Source organism: Mobula hypostoma, chromosome 12, assembly GCF_963921235.1.
Source record: "Mobula hypostoma chromosome 12, sMobHyp1.1, whole genome shotgun sequence".
NCBI lineage: Eukaryota > Metazoa > Chordata > Chondrichthyes > Myliobatiformes > Myliobatidae > Mobula > Mobula hypostoma.
The window spans coordinates 65,454,144-65,475,770 of NC_086108.1; the positions used below are offsets into that span (position 1 = coordinate 65,454,144).

Here is a 21,627-nt window from a genome sequence, read left to right on the forward strand (position 1 = left end):
AGTCTTAAGCTGAGGAAGATATTGATAAGTTGATGAAATTGAAGATGTTATTTAATTTTGATGTCTGCAAGGCATATTGGGAGGACTAATTACAGTTGGACAGGTAGAATAAAAGGCTCCAAGGATTATTCTGGAACAGAGGGACCTTGGCATACATCCATGACTCACTGAAGGTGACAGCACAGCAAGCTAGGATGGTGATAAAAATGTGTGGGTTGCTGGCCTTCATTAGCTAGGGACTTGAATTTATGAACAGGGAGGTTATTGTTCAGCTTCATAAAACATTGGTTAATTTGTTTGTCACATCAGATAAAAATAACCAAGTACAATACTGTATCTTTGCTCAATTTAATTTGATTAAAACAATCTCCTTTTTATTTGCTATTCCTGAAGCAATATCTCACACAATGTTCAGCACTTTTTATGATCTTCCATTGCTATTACTGTGGATTTTTTGAATTCTTCATGACAATTCTCAAAATAGAGATATAGAGAGATACGGTAGAGAAGCAGGCCCTTCACACCACCAACAATCAGACACCCATTTACACTAATTCTACGTGAGTCCCATTTTTCATTTCCCCCACACACTCAACAACTCCCCCAGATTCAATTACTGATCTACAGATGAGGGGTAATTAACTTACCAACCCATATGCATTTAGCGTGTGGAAGAAAATTGGAGTGTTCAGATGAAAGCCATGCATTCACCTGGAGGGCATACAAACTCCACATAGAGAGCAATGGCAGCAGCTCTACTAGATGAGAATCTGTGCCACCCATTAGTCATTGAGAGTCTCCCTGAATTTTCAATGAAATTAATCAAAAATTAAGCATCTTGCTACTTTGCCTCATTAGGTTTCTACATATAGCAGATCTTCAGCAACTTAAGAACCAGCTCACTAGTGTCTTAGTCCATTATGCAGGACCCATTAATGCGACAAAGCGAGCTGCATATGCATCACCTGCAGTGTGTGCCCTGTTTGTGAAAAGGGAACATGTAAGTTATTGTTCTTGAAGAAATTATTGTTTGCATTCTAAGGTGTTCACCAAAAATATTATGCAGCAACATTATTCCATTGTATAGCAATCTGCCAAATTTAAATACTGACATAAATGAGTCGACTGGGAGGAAGCTCACTAATTATATTTGTAATGCTTGCATTGTACTGTTAATGGACGGTGCATTAACACTGTAAGAAGATTTTTTTTGTGATAATGCCTGAAGATCCTAATTTCATACACTATTCTTGTGTATTCTTAAATCTGAGGCTGCAAATTAGAATTAGAATTTGCAAAGACATGTGTCACAAAGGGCAATAAAGGCAACCTAAGAATTGAAAGGAAATATTGTTATCTTTCTCTGGTTTCTGTGGATAGTTATTTTAATACTTAGATTTTCTGGCATAGAAAACTGTGACCCACACCAATGTTTTCATGGAATCTTGCAGGTAATGTATTGGGTAAAACTGATTAGATTTGAAAGATACTGGTTTTCATCTTAGACTTCTAATAATACAAATTTGATTCTAACCAGCTGAGTTGTCCAAAATCCCAGAATGTCAAGTGTCACTGGGTTGTTACATATTGAGCCAAGATCTTTTTTCCATTCTTGGGGAAAGAATTTGATTTCTCACATCTGCTTTTAGTTTATTGTACAAAAAAATGCCAAGAAATTGGATTACATCGTACTATTTATCTGTGCTTTACATGATTCAATTTCAATTAAAAAATATTCAGTTACAAAGAAAAAAATTAAAGATTCATTGCATGTTTTAAGATGTCATGGACTTCCTTCTAAGTTATTTGTGCATCTAAAGTGTCTTTGCACAGATGTACTTAGTTAAGTGCATATCTGGTTGCAACTTTAATGAATTGAACACATGGTAAGCTGGGTGATAGTTTGGGACATTTGTACAGAAGCAGATTGTCACAAGAATTGTGAGGACTGCTTCATCATTACAGAAAAAAAGTCAGATATCTTTTGCTTTGGTGAGTAACCCTTTGTTCTTTTGTAATAAATACTTGTAAATTGTATGAACTCCCTCATGTTGCATACCCCAACTATATCCATGGATCTGATGGCTTTGTGGCCAGGTTGGCGACAATAAATATAAATGGAGTGGCACGTAGTTTTGAGGAAGCAGGGAGTTTACAGAAGGACTTAGGCAGATGTGGAGAATGGGCAAAGAAGTGGCAGGTGGAATTATAGTGTAGGGTCGTGTATGGTCATGCACTTTGGTAGAAGGAACAGACAAAACAATAAGAAAATCCAGAAATTAGAGGTGCAAGGAAGTTTAGGAGTCCTTGTGCAGGATTCCCTGGAGGGTAACATGCAGGTTGAGTTAGCGGTAGAGTAATAACAAAGTACAGCACAGAAGCAGGACCATTGGCCCATCTAGTCTATGCCAAAGCTATTTAAACTGTCTGCACCTAGATCACAGCCCTCCATATCCCTACTATTCATGTACCTATCCAAACTCTTAAATGTTGAAATCGAGCTTGCATGCACCACATGAGCTGGCAGCTCATTCCACATTCTCATGACCCTCTGAATGAAGAACTTTCCCCTCATGTTCCCCTTTAACTTCTCACCTTCCACCCTTGGCCCATGAACCACCCAACCTCAGTGGAAAAAGTCTGCTTGTATTTATCCTAGCTATACCCCTCATAATTTTGTATACCTCCCTCAAATCTCCTTTCAGTCTTCTGTGTCCTAAAGAATACATTCCTAACCTATTCAATCTTTCCTTATAAAGCAGGTCCTCCAGACCCAACAACAGTACCTGTATTCTTTTTCCTACCACACTCCTCGGTGCTCTCTCGTTCACTGTGTAAGACTTACCCTGGTTGGTGCTACCGAAGTGCAAAACCTCGCGATTATCTGCATTAAATTCCATCTGCTATTTTCCAGCTGATGCAGGTCCTTCTGCAAGCCATGATAGCCTTACTCACCGTCCACAACACGCCCGATCTTGGTGTCATCTGCAAATTTGCTGATCCAGTTAACCACATTATCATCCTGATCTTTGAAGTATACAGTAAAAAATAAAGGACCCAGCACCGATCCCTGCGGCACACCACTAGTCACGGGCCTTCAGTTAGGGAGCCCATCCTCTACTACCATTCTCTGGTTTCTCCCACGAGGCCAATGTGTATTCCAATTTACTACCTCATACTGAATGCCAAGCGCCTGAACCTTCTTGGCCAGCCTCCCATGTGGGACCTTGTCCAATGTCTTACTAAAGTTCATGTAGACAACATCACTGCCTTGCCTTCATCCACTTTCCCGGTAACTTAGGATTCTCTTTCACCTTGTCTGCCAGAACAATTCATGCCTTCTTTTAGCCTTCCTGATTTCTTTCTTGAATGTTCTCTTGCATCTCTTGTACTTCATAAGCACCTCATTTGTTCCTACTTGCCTATACTTGCTATGCACCTCCTTGTTTTTCCTCTTAACCAGGGCCTCAATATCTCTTGAAAACCAAGGTTCCCGACACTTGTTATCTTTACCTTCTATGATGATAGGCTCATGCAAGCTTTGTACTCTTAAAATACCACTTTTGAAGGCCTCCCACCTTTGCCAGAATACAGCCTCTCCCAATCCACACTTGCTAGATCATTTTTGATACCATCAAAATCGTCCTTTCTCCAATTTTGAATCACAATCAACGGACCAGGCCTATCTTTTTACATATTTAATTTGAAACTAATGGTGTTGTGGTCACTAGATGCAAAGTGTTCCCCCACACAAACTTCTGTCACCCGCCCTGTCTCATTCCCTAATAGCAGATCCAGTATCGCGTGCTCTCTCATTGGGACTTCTACATACTGATGAAAGAATCTTTCCTGAACGCATTTGACAAACTCTATCCCTTCTAGTCCTTTTACAGTATGGGATTCCCAATCACTATGTGGAATGTTAAAGTCACCTATTATAACAACCTTACAACGGTCTGCGATCTCTGTACAAATTTGTTCCTCTCAATCCTTAGGGCTGTTGGGTGTTCTGTAATTATAGTTCCATTTCTTATTTCTCAGATCCACCCATAACGCCTCACTAGACGAGTTCTCCAGTCTGTCCTGACGGCACACTGCCGTGACATTTTCCCGGACCGGTAACACCACCCTTCTCCCTTTAATCCCACACACTCTGTAAAGTCTAAGACAATGGAATTCCCGACTATTGAGCTACTAGCAACCAAGATTCACTAATGGTTACAACATCATAATTCTAGTTGGTGATCCATGCCCTGAGTTCATCTGTCTTACCTACGATACTTCCTGCATTTAAATATACGCAGCTCAGGACAATAGTCCCACCATGCTCAACCTTTTGATTCTGGACTTTGTCTTGAGAGCTTGCCAGTATCTGCCTCTGCAAACTCTCCATTTACTGTTCTGGCACTCTGGTTCCCAACTCCTTACAACTCTAGTTTAGACCCTGCTGTGCAACATTAACAAACCTTTTCACTTGGATATTAGACCCCCCCCCCAGTTCAGGCACAAACCATCCTTTCTGTACAGGTCCCACCTTTCCTGGAAGAGAGCCCAGTAAACAAAAAATCTTATGTCCTCCCTCCTACACCAGCTCCTTAGCCACATGTTAAACTGTATAATCTTCCTAGTTCTGGTCTCACTAACACGTGGCATGGGTAGGCATCCTGAAGGTCCTGGCCCTCAACTTTGTTTCTAACTCCTTGAGTTCCCTATGCAGAACCCCGTCACTCATCCTACCCATGCCATTGTTCACCCTCCCACTTAAGTATGCTGAGGACTCAACCTGAACTGTCCCGGACCCTGGCACCTGGAAGGCAACGTACCATCTGGAAATCTTGTTCTTGCCCACAGAACCTCCTGTCCGTTCCCCTAACTAACAAATTCCCTATCACCACAGATCACCTCTTCTCCCCCTTCCCTTCAGAGCCACAGAGACCTGAACTCTGTGACTTTTCTCTGTTTGGTCATCTCCCTAACCCGCCCCCCCAACCCCACCCCAAACAGTATCCAAAATGATGTGCCTGTTGTTGAGGGGATGGCCACAGGAGTACTCTGCAGTAGTTCCTTAACTCCTTTCCCCTTCCTGATTGTCACCCATTTTCCTGTGTCCTGCTCCTTGGATGTAACTACCTCTCCATATGTCCTATCTATCACCCTTTCAGCCTCCCAAATGATCGAGTTCATCCAGTTCCAGCTCCAACCCCTTAACACGGATTGTTAGAAGCCGCAGCACTTCTCGCAGTTGTAGTCGTCAGGGATACCTGAGGTTTCCCTGCATTCCCATATCCCACAAGTGGAGCGTTCAGCTATCCTGCCTGGCATCTCTACAGCCATAATTGAGCAGATATAATGAGCGGAAGGGGGAGAAAAGACCTTAACCTGCAGCTTTTCTTTTCTTTGTTTTCTCTGACTGAAGCTTCTCTTCACCGAAGCCTCAAAGAGTTGAAGCCTCAAGATCACCACTCTGACTGTGTCCACTCCAACGACAGTCTCAGTGCTTGCTCTGCCTCTTTTAATTTGCACTTGCTTATCAATCCCAAATGTGAATTGGTCGCTGGTTATAGCTCAATTACTCTGCCGCGATCCGCTGCTGCCTTTTTCTACTTGGGCAGTGGACCTGAGTGAGATCCCCTTTTTTCAAACTTACAGTGTTCAGATTGGTTGTTCGTCAAAGCTTCAGCAGGTAAGGAAGGTAAATGCAACGTTAGCATTTATTTTGAGAGAACTAGAATATGAAAGCAAGGGTGTAATTCTGAGGCTTTACAAGGCATTGGTCAGCCCACACTTGGAGTATTCTGAGCAGTTTTGGACCCAATCTGCTGGCATTGCAGAAGGTCCAGAGGAGGTTCACAAGAATGATGCCAGGAATGACAGAGGATTTGGAGAAGATGTTTTCTGTTTAGAACAGAGATGAGAAATAATTTCTTTAGCCAGAGGCTGATGAATCTATGGAATTCATTGTCACAGATGGCTGTGGAGGCCAAGTCACTGAGTATATTTAAAGTGGAGCTTGATAGGCCTTAATTAGTAAGGGTGTCAAAGGTTATGGTGAGAAGACAGGAGAATGGATTTGGAAGGGATAATGAATCAGCCATGATGGAATAGCAGGGCCGACTCGATAGGCCAAATTGCCTAATTCTGCTCCTATATCTTATGGTCTTCTGGTCCAATCTTGTAACACTACCCCAGCCTCATCTTCCATGACACTCCATTCCAATCATCACCACAAACTGGATGTAGACCCTTTCCAACATCACAATCTGCAGATTAAACAGTCTCCAAGAGCAAACCCTACTCCCTCCACTCCTTGCTCACTGACTGATGCCCTGGACAAAAATTATCCTCTGCCCTGCAAACCCTAATTTAACGGATTTTCTTTGTGTGATGCACCAACAAATGAAGGCTGTTGGAAAATGTATGGGCCACTTAAACTTTCGGGACACTTAAACTAATTCTTAATTGGTTGTTGTGTGTGGAATGCATTGCACAACAATGCATCTTTGAATTTCTGGTCCAATACATTTTAGGGTCTAAAGTTGATCTGCAAGTTAAAAACAACCAAATTCTGAATCTGAGTTGGATTTCAGAATGCATCACTTATCAGTTGTGACTTGTTAGCTTGCATATGATCCTCATGCCCTATTTGATCCATGTGCTAGTCAGGGTAGTGACAGGTTGATAAGGCAAAAGAATGTGGGACTGAAGAGCTAGTGCATTTTTCAGCCACTTGGACCATTGAGATCTCTTCTGAAGCTGAGGTGACTGATACACAAGAGATAGGTCGCTTCTGAACTGGCGTGGGTCCAATGTTCTTGTGGGGAGGTTCACTAGTTCTATTTGGTAGGGATAACTAGTCTAACAGAGGGATAGAACTGAAAATGGTAGTGTATCAGATACAAGCACATCCAATAGGCAGTCCGGTCAGGGTAGGAAGAGGAATATGGAAGGTCTGATGGACTAAAGTGCATTAATTTAATGCCAGAAGCCTCCCAGGTAAGGCAGGTGAACTCAGCATGGATGGGCCACACTGGATTGTGATACTATAGCTATTACAAGAATACAACTGGGGACTGGTAGCTCATGTTCTGCATATTAATTCTTCTAGTGTAAGAGAGGAAAGGGATTTGCAGTATTGACGGGGAGGGATCATTGAGCGAGGATATCCTCTGGGTAATGCCCAGCAAAGCCTTATGGGTAGAGCTTTGAAATAAAAGCTAGGCGATCACTATGATGCCATTATACTGTAGACCCCTCCCCCATAGTGACTAGGAATTACAGGACTATACAAAGAGATGTGAGAATTATAAGGTTGTAATATTTTAACTTCCCTAATATTAGTTAGAATCATCTTAGTGCTATAGGATTGGATGGGGCAGAATTTATGAAATGTGTTCAGGAGAGTTTTATGAGGTAATAATGTTGATGGTCCTACATGAGGATTATGGTTGGCATAGGTGTTGTGGGCCAAAGGGCCTGCTTCTGTACAGTATATCTGTATGACAGCTGGTAAAACTAATCATTAATTTCCTGTTATGAATTTGACAGCGAATGACTTGTTATCTCTGCTGTTAATCTACACTAAAAGTCTTCAAATGAAGTGAATAGGGCAAAACTGCAATGAAATGTTGAAAAAATTGTTGATTTTCAATCAACAAATATCTATACTGGGACATTTAACTGTTATCTTTTTTGAGACCTGTATTTTTATGTATTTTAATATTATGCAATCATTTAACTATTGTATAAGATACAATATTCTGAATGGATTTAAACAAACCATAACAAGAACAAATACAGTACATTTTCTCTTTTGTTCTGGTCTAAGTACTACAAAATTAAAAACATCTGGAAATTAAGAAACAGTTTAATTTAAAAACATACAAAACTTACTGAAATTGCAATGAGGAAGATGTCATTTTTAATGCAAGGTCCCTTTGTATTATTGCCAAAATAGTTAAAGATTTGCAAAGGTCACATTGTTTTACAATAATTTATTAACTGGATAGACTTCAGTCACTGTCACAAAATGAGCTAAAATGTTGACAGCGTTATTGAAGCATCTAAAACTTTCTCTGTTGCAAGAAACACATTCTTATATGTTAACAATGCAGTATAAAATTATTTTAAAATCTGGTATCAATCCAAGATTGATATTGAAAGTTTTTGCCTATACTTTTCTCTCTCTATTCAGACATTTGAACATAATGGTATATCAGAATGGCAGACATATCACTTAAGGGTGATATATGAATATTTTGATGTTTATTATAAATAATCTGTTGTATTCCTAAATGTTTACATTGTTAAACATTTGCAGCTTGATCATAGTGATGAGGCAAGCTACACAGCTTGACTTAGTCACTTTGTTGATTCAATTATTTTAAAGAGAAAATTAAAATTTCTGCTATTTAAACCTATTTTTTTGGTGCAACCCTGTTGTGGTGCTATGTTTGGCCTTTCGGACTTTTTCTTCACGTTTGCAATAAAGACATTTAAGAACATGAAGAACTCAATATCTCTTTAGAAATAGAAAATAACCCATCATGGGAAGTTACAGATATGATTCATTTTCATTTGAATTGCTACTAAAAGTCTGCCATAATTGGTTGCATTGAGTTGTTCTCCAATCTTGGCAATCCATTTGCAAGCGTTTTGTCACCATATAAAGAGACGTCATCAGTGCGCTGTTCATTTGTGGTGTGTCCTTCGATTGCTTGGCCTTTATATACTTATCAATCAGTTGAATGGTCGTGATTACAGAATTGTGATGTAGAGAGAGGGTCGACTCTCTGATTGGATGCATGATGACCTGTGTGCATTGTCTGGAATTTTTCCTGCATTGATTTATAAATGGGATCGAAGTCTACATGTCTGTTTATAGAATTGTTGGCGGAAAACCATGCTTCTAGGAATTCTCTTGCATGCTGCATGTTTGCTTGTACCATGACTTTCACTGATACGCAGTTGAATTTGTGCCCCTCTCGGTCTTTGTGGGTAGTGACAAGGGAGAGCTGATCATGCCACTTCACAGCCAGCTGATGTTCATGGGTCTTTGTGGATAGTTTTCTCCCAGTTTGGCTGATGTAATATTTGATGCAGTACCCGCACTGGATTTTGTAGACCAGATTGGTCTTGTCCAATAGCTTGGCTTGTTCTTTGAGTCTGCAGAGTACTCAACGTTGCTGTTGGCTTGTGCATGACTGAAATTCTCTGTTCTTGGAGCAGTCAGGCTGTCATTTCTGAGATACTTTGAATGTATGGAAGGACAACCCGTTCGGTCACTTCCTGGATGGTGCGTTATTGACCTTGTAGGCATCTTCATATGAAGTTGCGTCGGTATCCATTTCGTGTGAATACTTTGAAGAGATGTTTCTCCTCAGTGTGTCTCTGCTCTTTGGAACAAAGTTTTGATACTGCTCTTGTGTGCATTTAGATCGTTACTGTGATAGTTTAGGACCTGATCTGTATGTGTTCCCTTCCGATAAACAGATGTTTCTAATGTTCTGTGTTTCTACTGACAAGCATGTCTAAGAATGCCACTTTTCCCCTCGGTTTCTGTTTCCATCCTGAACTTAATATCATTGAACACATCGTTGACTAGTTTACAAGTTCTTTCAACTTCACTGTGTTTTAATATAACAAAGGTATCATTGACGTAATGGACCCAAATTTTAAGGATTATAATTGGCAACACCATATTTTCTAACTTTTGCATGATGGCTTCCACTATGACCCTGGAGATAGGGAACCCATTGGTGTCCCTTTCAGCTGTTTGTAAAGTGTGCTGTTAAATTTAAAGTAGGCACATAAGCAGAATTCTACCAGTTTGTATATGCTACCTTTACTTGCTCTCCCATCATTTGGTTCTTCATTGGTGAGTAGTTCTATTAGAGTTTCTTTCCTAGGCTAAGATCAATAGAAGTGAACAGATAGATAATGGCTAAAGAGATCGTTGATTTGCCATCACCTATGTTGATGTTGTTCAGGAATCTCGTATGGTGACAAAATATTTGCAAAGGTCACAGAACAACTCAACCCAACCATCAACCACCCGAGTTACACATTTTTCCAAGTTATTTTTGCCATAAGTTTTATTAAAGATCCTGCAAGAATATTTATTAGCAAAACTTTAAAGAATTAACTGAAGTGATGTGGAACATTTTTCACAATAATCAACATGGTTAATGCATGGGGAGGGGGAATATCGACTCAGACCTTGAGAGGCCTGCGTTGGGCATTTTCATGCCTTACAAGGTGTAGATTGGAAGTCTGTGTGGGGCGCCACTCCTTGCACAGACACTAGAGCACTGTGTGGTTAAGTGCCTTGCTCAATGACACAAACACACTGCTACAGCTAAGGCTCGAACTGGCGACCTTCAGATCAGTAGAAGAACGCCTTAACCACTTGGCCACGTGCCCAACACCATGAAATTTATGCATGAAAGCCTGGAAATATTAAGTCGTTGCAACACAACTAATCAGTGTAGGTAAGGTGTAACCAATCAATTTTGTATTTTTTTTACCACAGAAAATGCTCTTCTTTTAATACAGATGAACTTTGCATGTAACTGCATGTTGCCAGATGAAATGCTGCCTTTCTGTAAACAGATATTTTCTCCAGACCCTAGAGACGGTGATTGACACCAGCTGTCTATGGAACTTATGTACTTTCCTTTTTTATTTTCCAGCTGCATGATAAAGTATTACATTACCTGAAAGAAACATGTAAAAATTATTTGCAAGCCTTATTAAAAATGTTTTTTGAGAAACTTCTTCACTGTTTTCTTTCTCTTGAAAATTATTGCAGAACCAGAACTACTTTAATGAATTTTCTATAGATTGTAGCCTGATATGTGTTTTACTACTTAGACAATTTCTAAAGCACTTTGTTGTACAATTACAACAGACTGCCTTGATTTTTCAATTGTTTTACCTTGGGCTTTAAAGTCAGTAATGGGAGGTGCAATCAGTAATTGTTAACGGATGGAATTTCCTGGATTGCACATACGATGGTGAATTTCTGCATCAATTCTTCACCTCCTGGTATTTTTTTGTAACACAAATTGCTGGAAGTGTAGGCAATAATAGAGCATCTGGAACTTGCTGAAAAAATGAGAGCAAGAAATTTTAACGCCTGACTTTAAGGAGAGAGAAATAGGAAAGGGAAGAAGTAGGGTGCATTAAAAGCAAATTAGTAGGAAAGTGAGGAAAGAGAGCAGATTGGGGGAAGCACAGAGGGGTAAAAAGAAAAAAAAGTAACCTTTTACAAAGCACCAAGATTTTAGAAAATTGTAAGCATAATTGCTAACTGCTGGCATGAGACTTTACAGTTCCAATTGTTCTCAGTCTTAGCTGAAAGACTGAGTGACATGCTAGGAACATAAATCTTATCATTAAAGGGATCTTTGCATCATTAAGTTTAACTTTGTACCTCTCTGTTGCAATTTTGATTTGTTTAAGTGCAGTAATTGCTTTAAACGTTATGTTGGTGTTCTCAAATAAAAGACTCAATGGGCTGAATGGCCTAATTCCACTTCTATGTTTATGGTCTTATGGTCAATTAGCAGCACATATCATTCTGCATTTTCTGCAGGTCTACAACTCTCTCATACTTCCTTTGCCTCAGGTTTCAGTGTTATTTTACTTGCTTATAACTGTAAATGCTAAACTTCTCTTTTTCCTCTCCATCAAATTCTGGGCAAATATGTTGACATGTTGAATGTTCATTTCAAAGTCAGTAACTCAGTTGAAGGAAGGATAATTACAGTTCATATCATTGATGGAACTTAGTTTATCTGAAAAGCATTATTTTGTGCACAGAGAGAGAAAAAGAAAATTAATTACAATAACTTTAAAACTTAAAAGTTTTTCAGTACTTTTACTGTAGAATATGAAGTTTTACTTTGGAACATCAAGATCATGTTTCACATTTACAGCAAAAATTTGGTGTTAAAGATAACTTTTAACAGAGATTTTTAAGCATTGTCACCTTTTATTCCAAATATTGGATTGAAAGTTTGAACAATGTTTCTTTGTGGCATCAAAGTACAATGAAATTCTAGTATTTCGACTGACAAGAAAAATTACAGTGAAACTTCAATATACTTTTCCTGATTGATTATTATTCTATTATGGTCATGAATTCAGTCTGAGTGTGAACTGATCATAAGTCTTTATAACGAATTGACCACAGGTTTCCAAAATTGTTTCCATTATTTTGGGGTTTGGTGAGATGCTGGGACAGGATTGGTGCCAGTGATAAGCAGGGACTCAGGCCTGCTCTTGTATTATACAAAATGAGTATAATATGAGGTAGTGAACATAGGTGAGCCCAAGTGAAAGTCAGTAAATGTAGATTCTTCACCTGTCCTTTCTAGAATATTCTGTAACATTTGATCTGTGTATATAAAGAGCTTTTTTTGCATAGTTTTCTCAGTCGTGAGTCTATTCAAGTTCTAACAGCCCCTTGATTTTTGTTATCTTTGGTTTCTCCACTTTGAACCGATCACTTGTTTTGTTGCTGCAGGCCTTTTAACAGTAATGTTGAAATTAATTCACAGTTTTGAAAGTCATGCGTTGAATGGCATATTGTTCAGTGCAAGATTATTAATGAGCAGCTTGAGAAGGAGGTGATGTTGATCACATAGAACCCACTTGGCTGAAAGTGTGTTTAAAAGTTCGTGTGGACAAACTGTTGTTGCTGAATTGGGGGGAAAAAAAAGCTGCAGAAATATCCTCAGTTGCACATTTGGCAGCTTGGTAATGCATGAAAATCTACACCAGGCAGCACAGTATGTTGTGTAATTGATAGGTATGGTTTTTGTAGATTGTAATTTGCATAAGAATGGTTTGACCCTGTTGTATTTCCTGGTTTATTTTATTTATTTAGCGATTCAGCACAGTAACGGGCCCTTCCAACCCAATAAACCTATGCCATCCAATTGCACCTTTGTGACTGTTAACCCACTAACCCGTACGTCTTTGGAATTTGGAAGGAAACTAGAGCACCTGGAGGAAACCCATGCGGTTACAGGGTGAATGTACAAACTCCTTACAGAGTGGTAGAATTGATCCTGGGCCGCTGGTGCTATAAAGTAATGTACTAACTGCTGCGCTGTCATGCTGCCCCAGTTCATTTGCACAGAAATCTTTATAGAGTAAAAAAAGTTATCTCTTCAGAGTAATATATCAGATCATCAACATAGTGTATCTCAGAATTTAACAATATCTGCAAGCCACTGGATCTGAAACACTGAGCGTAATAGAGTAGCAAGATACTTCTATGCTACATATGGCAGGTTGCCAGTGTCAGCTTTCATCATATAGAGTGGTTTGGAATGAAGGGCATGTGCTCTTCCCAGATGAGAAATTTGATCAGATAGTTGTTGCAGAGCATCTTTGGTATTACTAACCACTTTCTGAATCTGCCTTGCCACTTTATTCTTCTAATTTTTTTCATAACAGCAAAGTCCTGACAGAAAATCTTTTCTTTTCTTAGTTGGAGATATTATATGATAGAAGGTAAAAGAAAATGAAAGATACATTTTATTCAATTATTTTTGAGTAAACATTCATTTATTAGTGTTACTCATTGGGGAAGCCAATGTTTAAAAAAAAATCATGAGGCGGATTGATTAACAAATTGCAGAGTATAGAAATGTAGAATGGTTATGGAACAAAAATCAGCCATTTAGCCCTTCATTTTGTGCTGTCTCCACCAAACCATTTCCACTAGTTTACCAGCAACACACTTCAAAGTTGCTGGTGAACGCAGCAGGCCAGGCAGCATCTCTCGGAAGAGGTGCAGTCAACGTTTCAGGCCGAGACCCTTCGTCAGGGCTTCAGTTCGTCCTGACGAAGGGTCTCAGCCTGAAACGTCGACTGCACCTCTTCCTAGAGATGCTGCCTGGCCTGCTGCGTTCACCAGCAACTTTGATGTGTGTTGCTTGAATTTTCAGCATCTGCAGAATTCCTGTTGTTTCCACTAGTTTACTAGCCTTGTTTGTGTTGTCCTTCAAATTTTACTTCACAATTTCTTTATCCATTCTCTTGCAGGATGGTGGATTTTAACTCCACCGCATCTGCTTGTATTCCAGATTACAAGATTCTTCTTCCTCATTTCACTCTTAATTATTTTCCTCCTTATTGTATACCCATGATTTCTAGTTGCTGACCCCTCTGTTGAATGGGTACAATCTCCTTCTATCCTCTCTAGACTTGTCACTACTTCATCTACTTGTATCAAATTTCCCCTCATCCTTAACATGAAAAAGTCCTAGCCCCTTATATCTTTGTTGTCCCTTACCTCAGGAGCTGTTCTTGTACTTCTTTCTGAACCTCTTTCTAATACCTTTGCATCCTCCTTAAGTTGTGTCATCCAGGATTGAAAACAACATTCTAGCTGAAGCCAGACCAGCATTTGATCAAAGCTCAGCTTGATTTTCCTGCTTTTATACTGCATGCCCCTACAGTACAATATTGATGTGTTGGTAACGTGGGCAGAATAATGGCTGGAAAATGAGATTAGTGTAGGTAGATTTTGGATGCCTGGCATGGACATGATGGCTAAGGGATTTGGATTCATGATAAAGTGAAGAATTCTATATGCCTTATACGCACTTTCACAACCTGCCTCTGTCACTTATACTGATTTGTACGTGTGTGCCACCAGATTCCTCCACTCTTCAACGTCCTTTTGAATTAGGTTTGTTATTCTAAACTGCCTCTCCTCACTCTTCCTCCAAAAATATATCACTCATATTTGCCTGTCTTAAAATTCAGCTGCCATGCATCTGCCCATTCCACCAGCCTTTTGATAATCTGCTACACTATGTCAATATCCTCTTCCAAGTTCACAGTACTGTTGAGTTCTGTGACGTTCACAGAAAGTGAAATTCAGGCTTTCAGTCACAAGCCTATACAAGTAATAAATGTTTTAAAAAACACGGTGATTCTAACATGCAGCTCTGTGGAATGCCTACTATTCAATTTTCCTCTATTCCGAAAAACAACTTTTTTCTATGACTGTGGTCTGTTATGTTGCCAGTCACAAATAAGGGAAAATCTGCAGATCCTGGAAATCCAAGCAATATACACAAAGAGCTCAGCAGGCCAGACTGCATCTATGGAAAAGAGTAAACAGTAGATGTTTCAGGCTCCCAGCCTTCGTCAAGACTGGGAAAAAAGGCCCCCCCCCGCCACCATTTCCTCCAGCATTGTGTGTGTGTGTGTGTTTGTGTATTATTACGTTGCCCGTTTGGATTTGTCAACAATCATGTGGTTGATTTAAACGGCCTTTGTCATTATTTGCTGTTTCACTGTGTATAAATGAAGAATATTCAAGAACAAAAATATTATGAATGAAGAATATTCAAGAACATAAATATTACAAAAATAATCATTTTTAAAGAATGGTATACTTATGTCTTATGTGGAGTAATGAGAGTATTTAAGAATGCATTTGTATCATTTTAATTGATAATTCTGTTTTTCACTGTGTTTATTATATTGTCAAATATACCAATGCCAATTTCAGTCATGACTGGTCAGGAGCTGTATACTTTAACTTAATACTACTGTTGGCTGGGGGGAGGATGGAATTCTGACCACAATATATTTTGTCAATCAATCCTCACTAAGTTTTCATGAGGATTTGCTTTCATCCTCTAGCATGGCTTCTTTTTAAAGCAGGCAACTTTTACTGCAAGACAGGGCATGGATCCAGAATAGGCAGGGCCTTGCTTCTTCACGTCCTCGGCTGTGGTTGCTTCTTGGTCAGAGTTTGCAGCCAGCGGCGATTTATTTCAGCTGATTTATTAACTTTAATCTCCATTATTTTGCAATGCAAAAATCTTAATGAATAAATTTATTTAATTTTTGAAATAGAATTTTATAGTTCATTCTCAGCTTTACATAATTTTCCTTGTGTGTGATGTACAAAATCACTTGGACATTGCTGTCCTGGCCTTTCAGATTGATTGTGGTGATGAATGGGAGGAAGCTGACAACTGTGCACTTCCCCTTCCCCTTCCCCATCCCCATCTAGCCCTAAAAAAAGTTTTTTTTAATGGTGCGTTACGGTTAAAGGCAAATTGAATGTGAGCTCTGCATTGTCTATCATTAACACTGTTCAAATAAAGTGGCATTTCAGTTTTGAATGTATTTTCTTTAAAGCTGTTTAACTTTGATTAATAAATGTTGGTTGACTTTCTCAGAGAAGAATGCAAACTAAACCTCTGGCAAATAGAATTTTTCCAAGTAATATTTCCGGATTAAAAGTTATATTATAATTTAAATGCTTGTGGGATTAATGACTGTGATAGGTTTGTGTGCTGCATACCTTTGTCTAAGCTTGCTAGGGATCTTTCTTTGTTTAATCTAATCTACTTCTTATGGTCTCTGGCTCCCTCTGCAGGATCCTTTAGATCCCACACGCACTGTTATTGTTATCCGCTCTTTGGTGGTTGGTGGGGTTGCTGAATGTGATGGCAGGGTGCTACCTGGTGATCGGCTCATCTTTGTCAATGACCAAAATCTAGAGAATACTGCTTTGGCGGAAGCTGTTCAGGCTTTGAAAGACGCTCCACCTGGCAAGGTCCGCCTTGGCATCTGCAAACTAATGGTGGTAAGCACCAATGTTGCTCGTGAAATGTATCCATTTGATAACGTCATAATTTGAAGCAATCTCAAGCTCTTGGAAACTCTGCAAAAAAAAGCACTAAATTTATTTATTTTACAGTAGAAGTATAAATTTTGTTCCTCAACATAAATGTTACATTTTTTTTGTATTATGCCACAGGTTTTCAACAAATGTATTTGATTTAAATCTAATATGGGTTGATATAGCTGAATATTTCATTGCAAAATAATCTAAAAAGTAAATTAGTAATACAGATTTCTCATCTTTAAGAAGCCTGTCTTATACATTTGAGCACAAAAGTTAGAAAAATGAGCAAATTCATTTTACGTAAGTCCATGAATTTTATTGAAATTGTTTTTTTTTTGCCATTAGACATAATGTGTTTGTGTTTATGTCGTGTGTGATAATCCGTCATCCTGTAACTAAGCTGCTATGGTAGGTTTGTATGTGATTTTGTTAAACAGCATAGGCTTCATATTAGATGCTTTTGTTGCTGTCTTTGGAATTTGCAATGTCACTATTGAGGGAAACCAATAATCATGCATTTCATAGGATTTGTATAGATATGTCATCGATCCTGTAAATTGATCTATTTTGAAAAGGACTTTATGGAGAAGAACACAGGAGTATAAAATTGATGAAAGACGTGGCACGATGACAAAAACATATGGCGCTTCACATAATGTTGAGAGGAGGCAGAGCAAGTTAATAGTTCTTTATTAAAGAAGCAGTGTCCTTAGCTTAATAGGTGAAGTCAAAAAGTCCAGTAACTGTTTGTTAATAACTGTGAAGGCCTTAAATCAATTAGTGCTCATATCCAGACTTGACAATTTAGGAGAGTGTGGATGCACTGGATATCTATCAGAATGAAGCACAATATAAGGAGAAATGATTTTCTCTTCATTAGAGAATTTCTGAGAAGATTTGTTTTTAAAAAAACTATTTACTATGATAAAATGATTGGTAACCAGGAGATAGATATAGATTCAAGAACATTAGCGAAAGAACTAGATGAGATTTTCTTTTTTTTATGTATCGATTCATTTTAGTTTAGAATGGACCATCTGGATTAATGATGAAGTAGGTATGGTTATATTCAAATGAAGATTCTACACATAGTTGTAAAGAAAAAAATACTGTAAGGCTGGTTGGAATGCAGAGAAGAACTGAAAAGCTAAGCTCATTGTGCAGTCTTTTTCAAAAGCATACACAGACACGATGGGGTGAATGATGTCCAGCTGTGCTAAAAAGTTTCAAGAAAATCTCCTGCCTCTCTACAAAACCCTACAGTACATCAGTTACTATATATTCTGTAGAATCTTACCCCATTTCTCTGCATCCATGGCACTATAGAAGAAGTTCTCAGACGTGATATGAAGCAGGTTTTCGCTCAATATCTTTATAAGTAGCTTCAGAATGGATCAGAAGCAAGAATTGGGTTGAGCTAGTTTACCTTCTCCTAACAGAGGTTGACTGTAATTCTCCTATTATTGCTTTTTGTTAAAAATGAATTCTTGTGTACTACGTAAGGAGTCAGTATAGCTTTGCATGCCCCAGATTAATAACAGGCTATGCTTTGGTTCATTGTTACATGGGAATCCTTTTTTTAAATAAAGTACAACGAAGGTTCATAACATTGTTATTGATGCATAGGCAATTCGACTGAATATGATTTCTTTAAAGACTTGAATGATTGTCATATTTAATCAACACAAATGACATGAACATTGAGATGAATAGCAACAAAATCAAATAAGAAAGCTTATTAGAGGCATAATAATGTCTCTACATGTACAATATATTGTCAGCTACATATACTAATGAGAATATTTTGTCTATACATGTGACCGTACTGATCACCTTTGAATAATAAGTTGATGTCTTTATCGAGGGAACCATATCTGAGTATAAATGTTATATAGATATTTCATTGCTCTTTTTACATTTGTTAATATCCTTGTGCACTACTGGAATTTGTAGAAATAATTGAGACTAAACGAAAAATAGTTTTAAAAAAAAACCTTTTGCTGAAGATATGGTAGTAAACGCTCATTTAATTTGAAAATAACACACTTTTTTTCCAGATTGACGCAAATGAAAATAACATTTCAGACTTTGCTGGCTCAGTTGCCACAAGAGAAGATATAAAACATGATTCAGATATATTAAATTTAGCTTACTCTACAAACCTGCCTGTGCCCCATGTAAGTGCATTTAATATTAGTCCAGACTTGTTTTTAAAGTATTTCTGCGTTGGTATTTATGATGCACGTCGGAAGTGTTGTGGTTGTTAATGGACTACTAATCTGGGGGTTGCACCCCTCCTTTGATCTGGGGATGTGAGCCAATTGCCATAACTGAAACAGGTAATTCATGAAATAAATCTGAAATAAATTGCAGCAGCAACCTGCAAATTGTTTGATAATCATTAAAATATCTCATTCACTAATGAACTTAGAAAGAAGACATTTTTTCCAAACCGTAGAAATGCAGTTATCCCAACTGCCAACTGTAAAGGCATTGCAAGATAGTCAGTATCAAAAGGTATCATAACATGCAACAAAAGCTAACTCAATTGACCACTTGGCATCAACCAAAGCACAGGAATTTACAAAGACACAACAGTTCCAAATGACTATCCAAAGTCTTTGTCACTTTGGACACCTGCTATACTGCAAGAATGTCTTGAAAACTAGTTGCATGTATGAATCAATATCTTTGACCCCACTATTATCATCGTCCTTGTATATTTTCATTCTGACCAATTGAGAAAGCCAACAAGAGGTACATATTGATGTACATTCAGAGGGAAGGCCCTCTAAAGTCCTTAATATGGATTCAAAGTTCAAAGTAAATTTATTATCAAAGTACATATATGTCACCATATACAACCCTGAGGTGCGTTTTTTTTGCAGGTGTGCTCAATAAATCTGATAACCATAATAAAATCAATTAAATACCACACCCAATAGGGTGGACAACCAGTGTGCAAAAGAAAGCAAGCAGCAAATACAAAGGAAAAAAGAGAAATAATAATAATAAATAAATAAACAATAAATATTGAGGCCATGAGATGAAGAGTCCTTGAAAGTGAGTCCACAAGGTTACGGGCACAGCTCAATGATGGGCCAAGTGAAGTTGGGTGAAGTTATCCTCTCCGCTTCAAGAGCATGGTGGCTGAGGGGTGATAAACCTGGACCTGGTTATATGAGTCCTGAGGCTCTTGTACTACCTTCCTGATGGCAGCAACAAGGAGAGAACATTCCCTGGGTTGTGGGAGTTCCTGAAGATGGATGCTACTTTCCTGTGACAACTCTCCATGTATACATGCTCAATGGTGGAGAGGACTTTACCCATGATGGACTGGGTTGTAACCTAAGTATGAATTATTTTTAAATATTCCGTTTCTAAACATCATGAATTATTTTAGTGTCAGCAAAGAAGCCTGCTGCCGAATGCAATTGAACTCATTTCCTCAGCTGATAAATCACCATTTAGAAGAAGTATGGAGGGCAATGCTGAGGTGTACAGAGGAATGCACTCGTGTTGAGGACTTCAATATCCAAGACATTTGCAACTTGGTGGATCAATGCTGTTAAGGATCCTGCCATTTACTTGACTCAAAGAGTAACATTTTGTGCTTGTCTGAATTAAACTCTAACTGCCATTTCTTTGACTATACTGTAGGTCCAACTGACCTACAGTATATCCTTTGACAACCTTCTTCACTGTCCATAACTCTTTCAAATTTTGTGTTGTCTGCAAACTTTCTAATCAGTTCACATTTTTGAACAGATCATTATACTGTATGTTACAAAGAGCAGAGGTTCCAAAACTGATCCCTGATATTAGTTATCAGAAAGAGAAACAATAGACCTTTACCATTGGCACAGATTCTCTTTAGGAAATGACGAAGAATCTTATGTATAATGCTTTAAAGCATTTCTCTTTCCTCAGTCTACATTACTGTGCATTGAAAAGAATCATGGCTCCATAACTCATTAAAGAACAGACAAAATTAGGAACAAGAGAGGCTCACTCAACCCCTAAGTTTCTCCACCATTAAGTAGGATCATGGTTACTTACAGAGTCTATTTACATTGGCTAGTTAATGTACTAACCTGTACACCTTTGCGAGATGGGATGAAACCAGCACATATAAGGAAAGCACATGGTCACAGGGCAAACGTGCAAGCTCCACAAAGACAGGAGCCAAGGCTGGAATTGAATCCAGGTTTCTGTAGCTGTGAAGCAGCAGCTCTATTACTTGTGTCATTATACATCCCTTGCAAACTCCACGCAGGTAGGACCTGAGGTTGATTTTGAACCTGGGTCCCTGGCTTGGTATGAAGAATTTAAAATAAAATGTCGAATTTAGATTAGTAGACATTCTGAGGAGGCCTCCATCGGTCTGAGTTGACCATGGATATTGTGTCCTAGCTGTTTAGATATGCAAGCCTGGGCAGTACGATATGGAGAGCAAAATGTTGACCATGTAGCAAGCTCCCTCCTCACACAACTGTTGAACCCAAAGGAATGGCAGAGACCGATATAGTTTGGTACCAGCAGCATTGCAGGAGTTGCCAGCTAGCATTGAATTCAATGTAGGACTGTCTTAGGGACTCCTGCTCCAGATTGTTCCCTTGGGGTTTACACCTGAAGCCATCCCCATGAGTGGGAATAGCCACAAGGCAGTGGAGGTTTGAGATCAGAGTTTTTCTTCTCCTAGGTGAGCTGCCAGTCACGGCTGACGAACCCCCATCTGCCCAAAATTAATGCATAGATATTAATGCAGGGGTAAATACTTGCGTTTCAGATAAACGCAACCTCCAGGCTGAGACTCCCGATTGAATTGAATGGGAACTGTTCCCCAGCGTAATACTGAGGAATCTCAGCATGACACTGATCAATTTTCACACTCCATGTGAACTCCAGTGGCAGAGTGGAGTGATGAATGTTACCAGCATTTGTGTCTCAGCACAATCCAG

The 21,627-nt window shown here is 38.8% G+C and overlaps 1 protein-coding gene across 5 annotated transcripts in view; it reads left to right on the forward strand.

The window, feature by feature from the left end:
- The window catches only part of LOC134354873 (inaD-like protein), a 332,069-nt gene that overhangs the window by 100,603 nt on the left and 209,839 nt on the right, over window positions 1-21,627 (forward strand). For all 5 annotated transcript variants that reach the window (XM_063064296.1, XM_063064298.1, XM_063064297.1 and 2 more), the window contains exons 19-20: window positions 16,415-16,624; window positions 18,724-18,843. In XM_063064296.1, coding sequence (XP_062920366.1) covers window positions 16,415-16,624; window positions 18,724-18,843 — 330 coding nt within the window. The remainder of the gene's footprint in view (window positions 1-16,414; window positions 16,625-18,723; window positions 18,844-21,627) is intronic.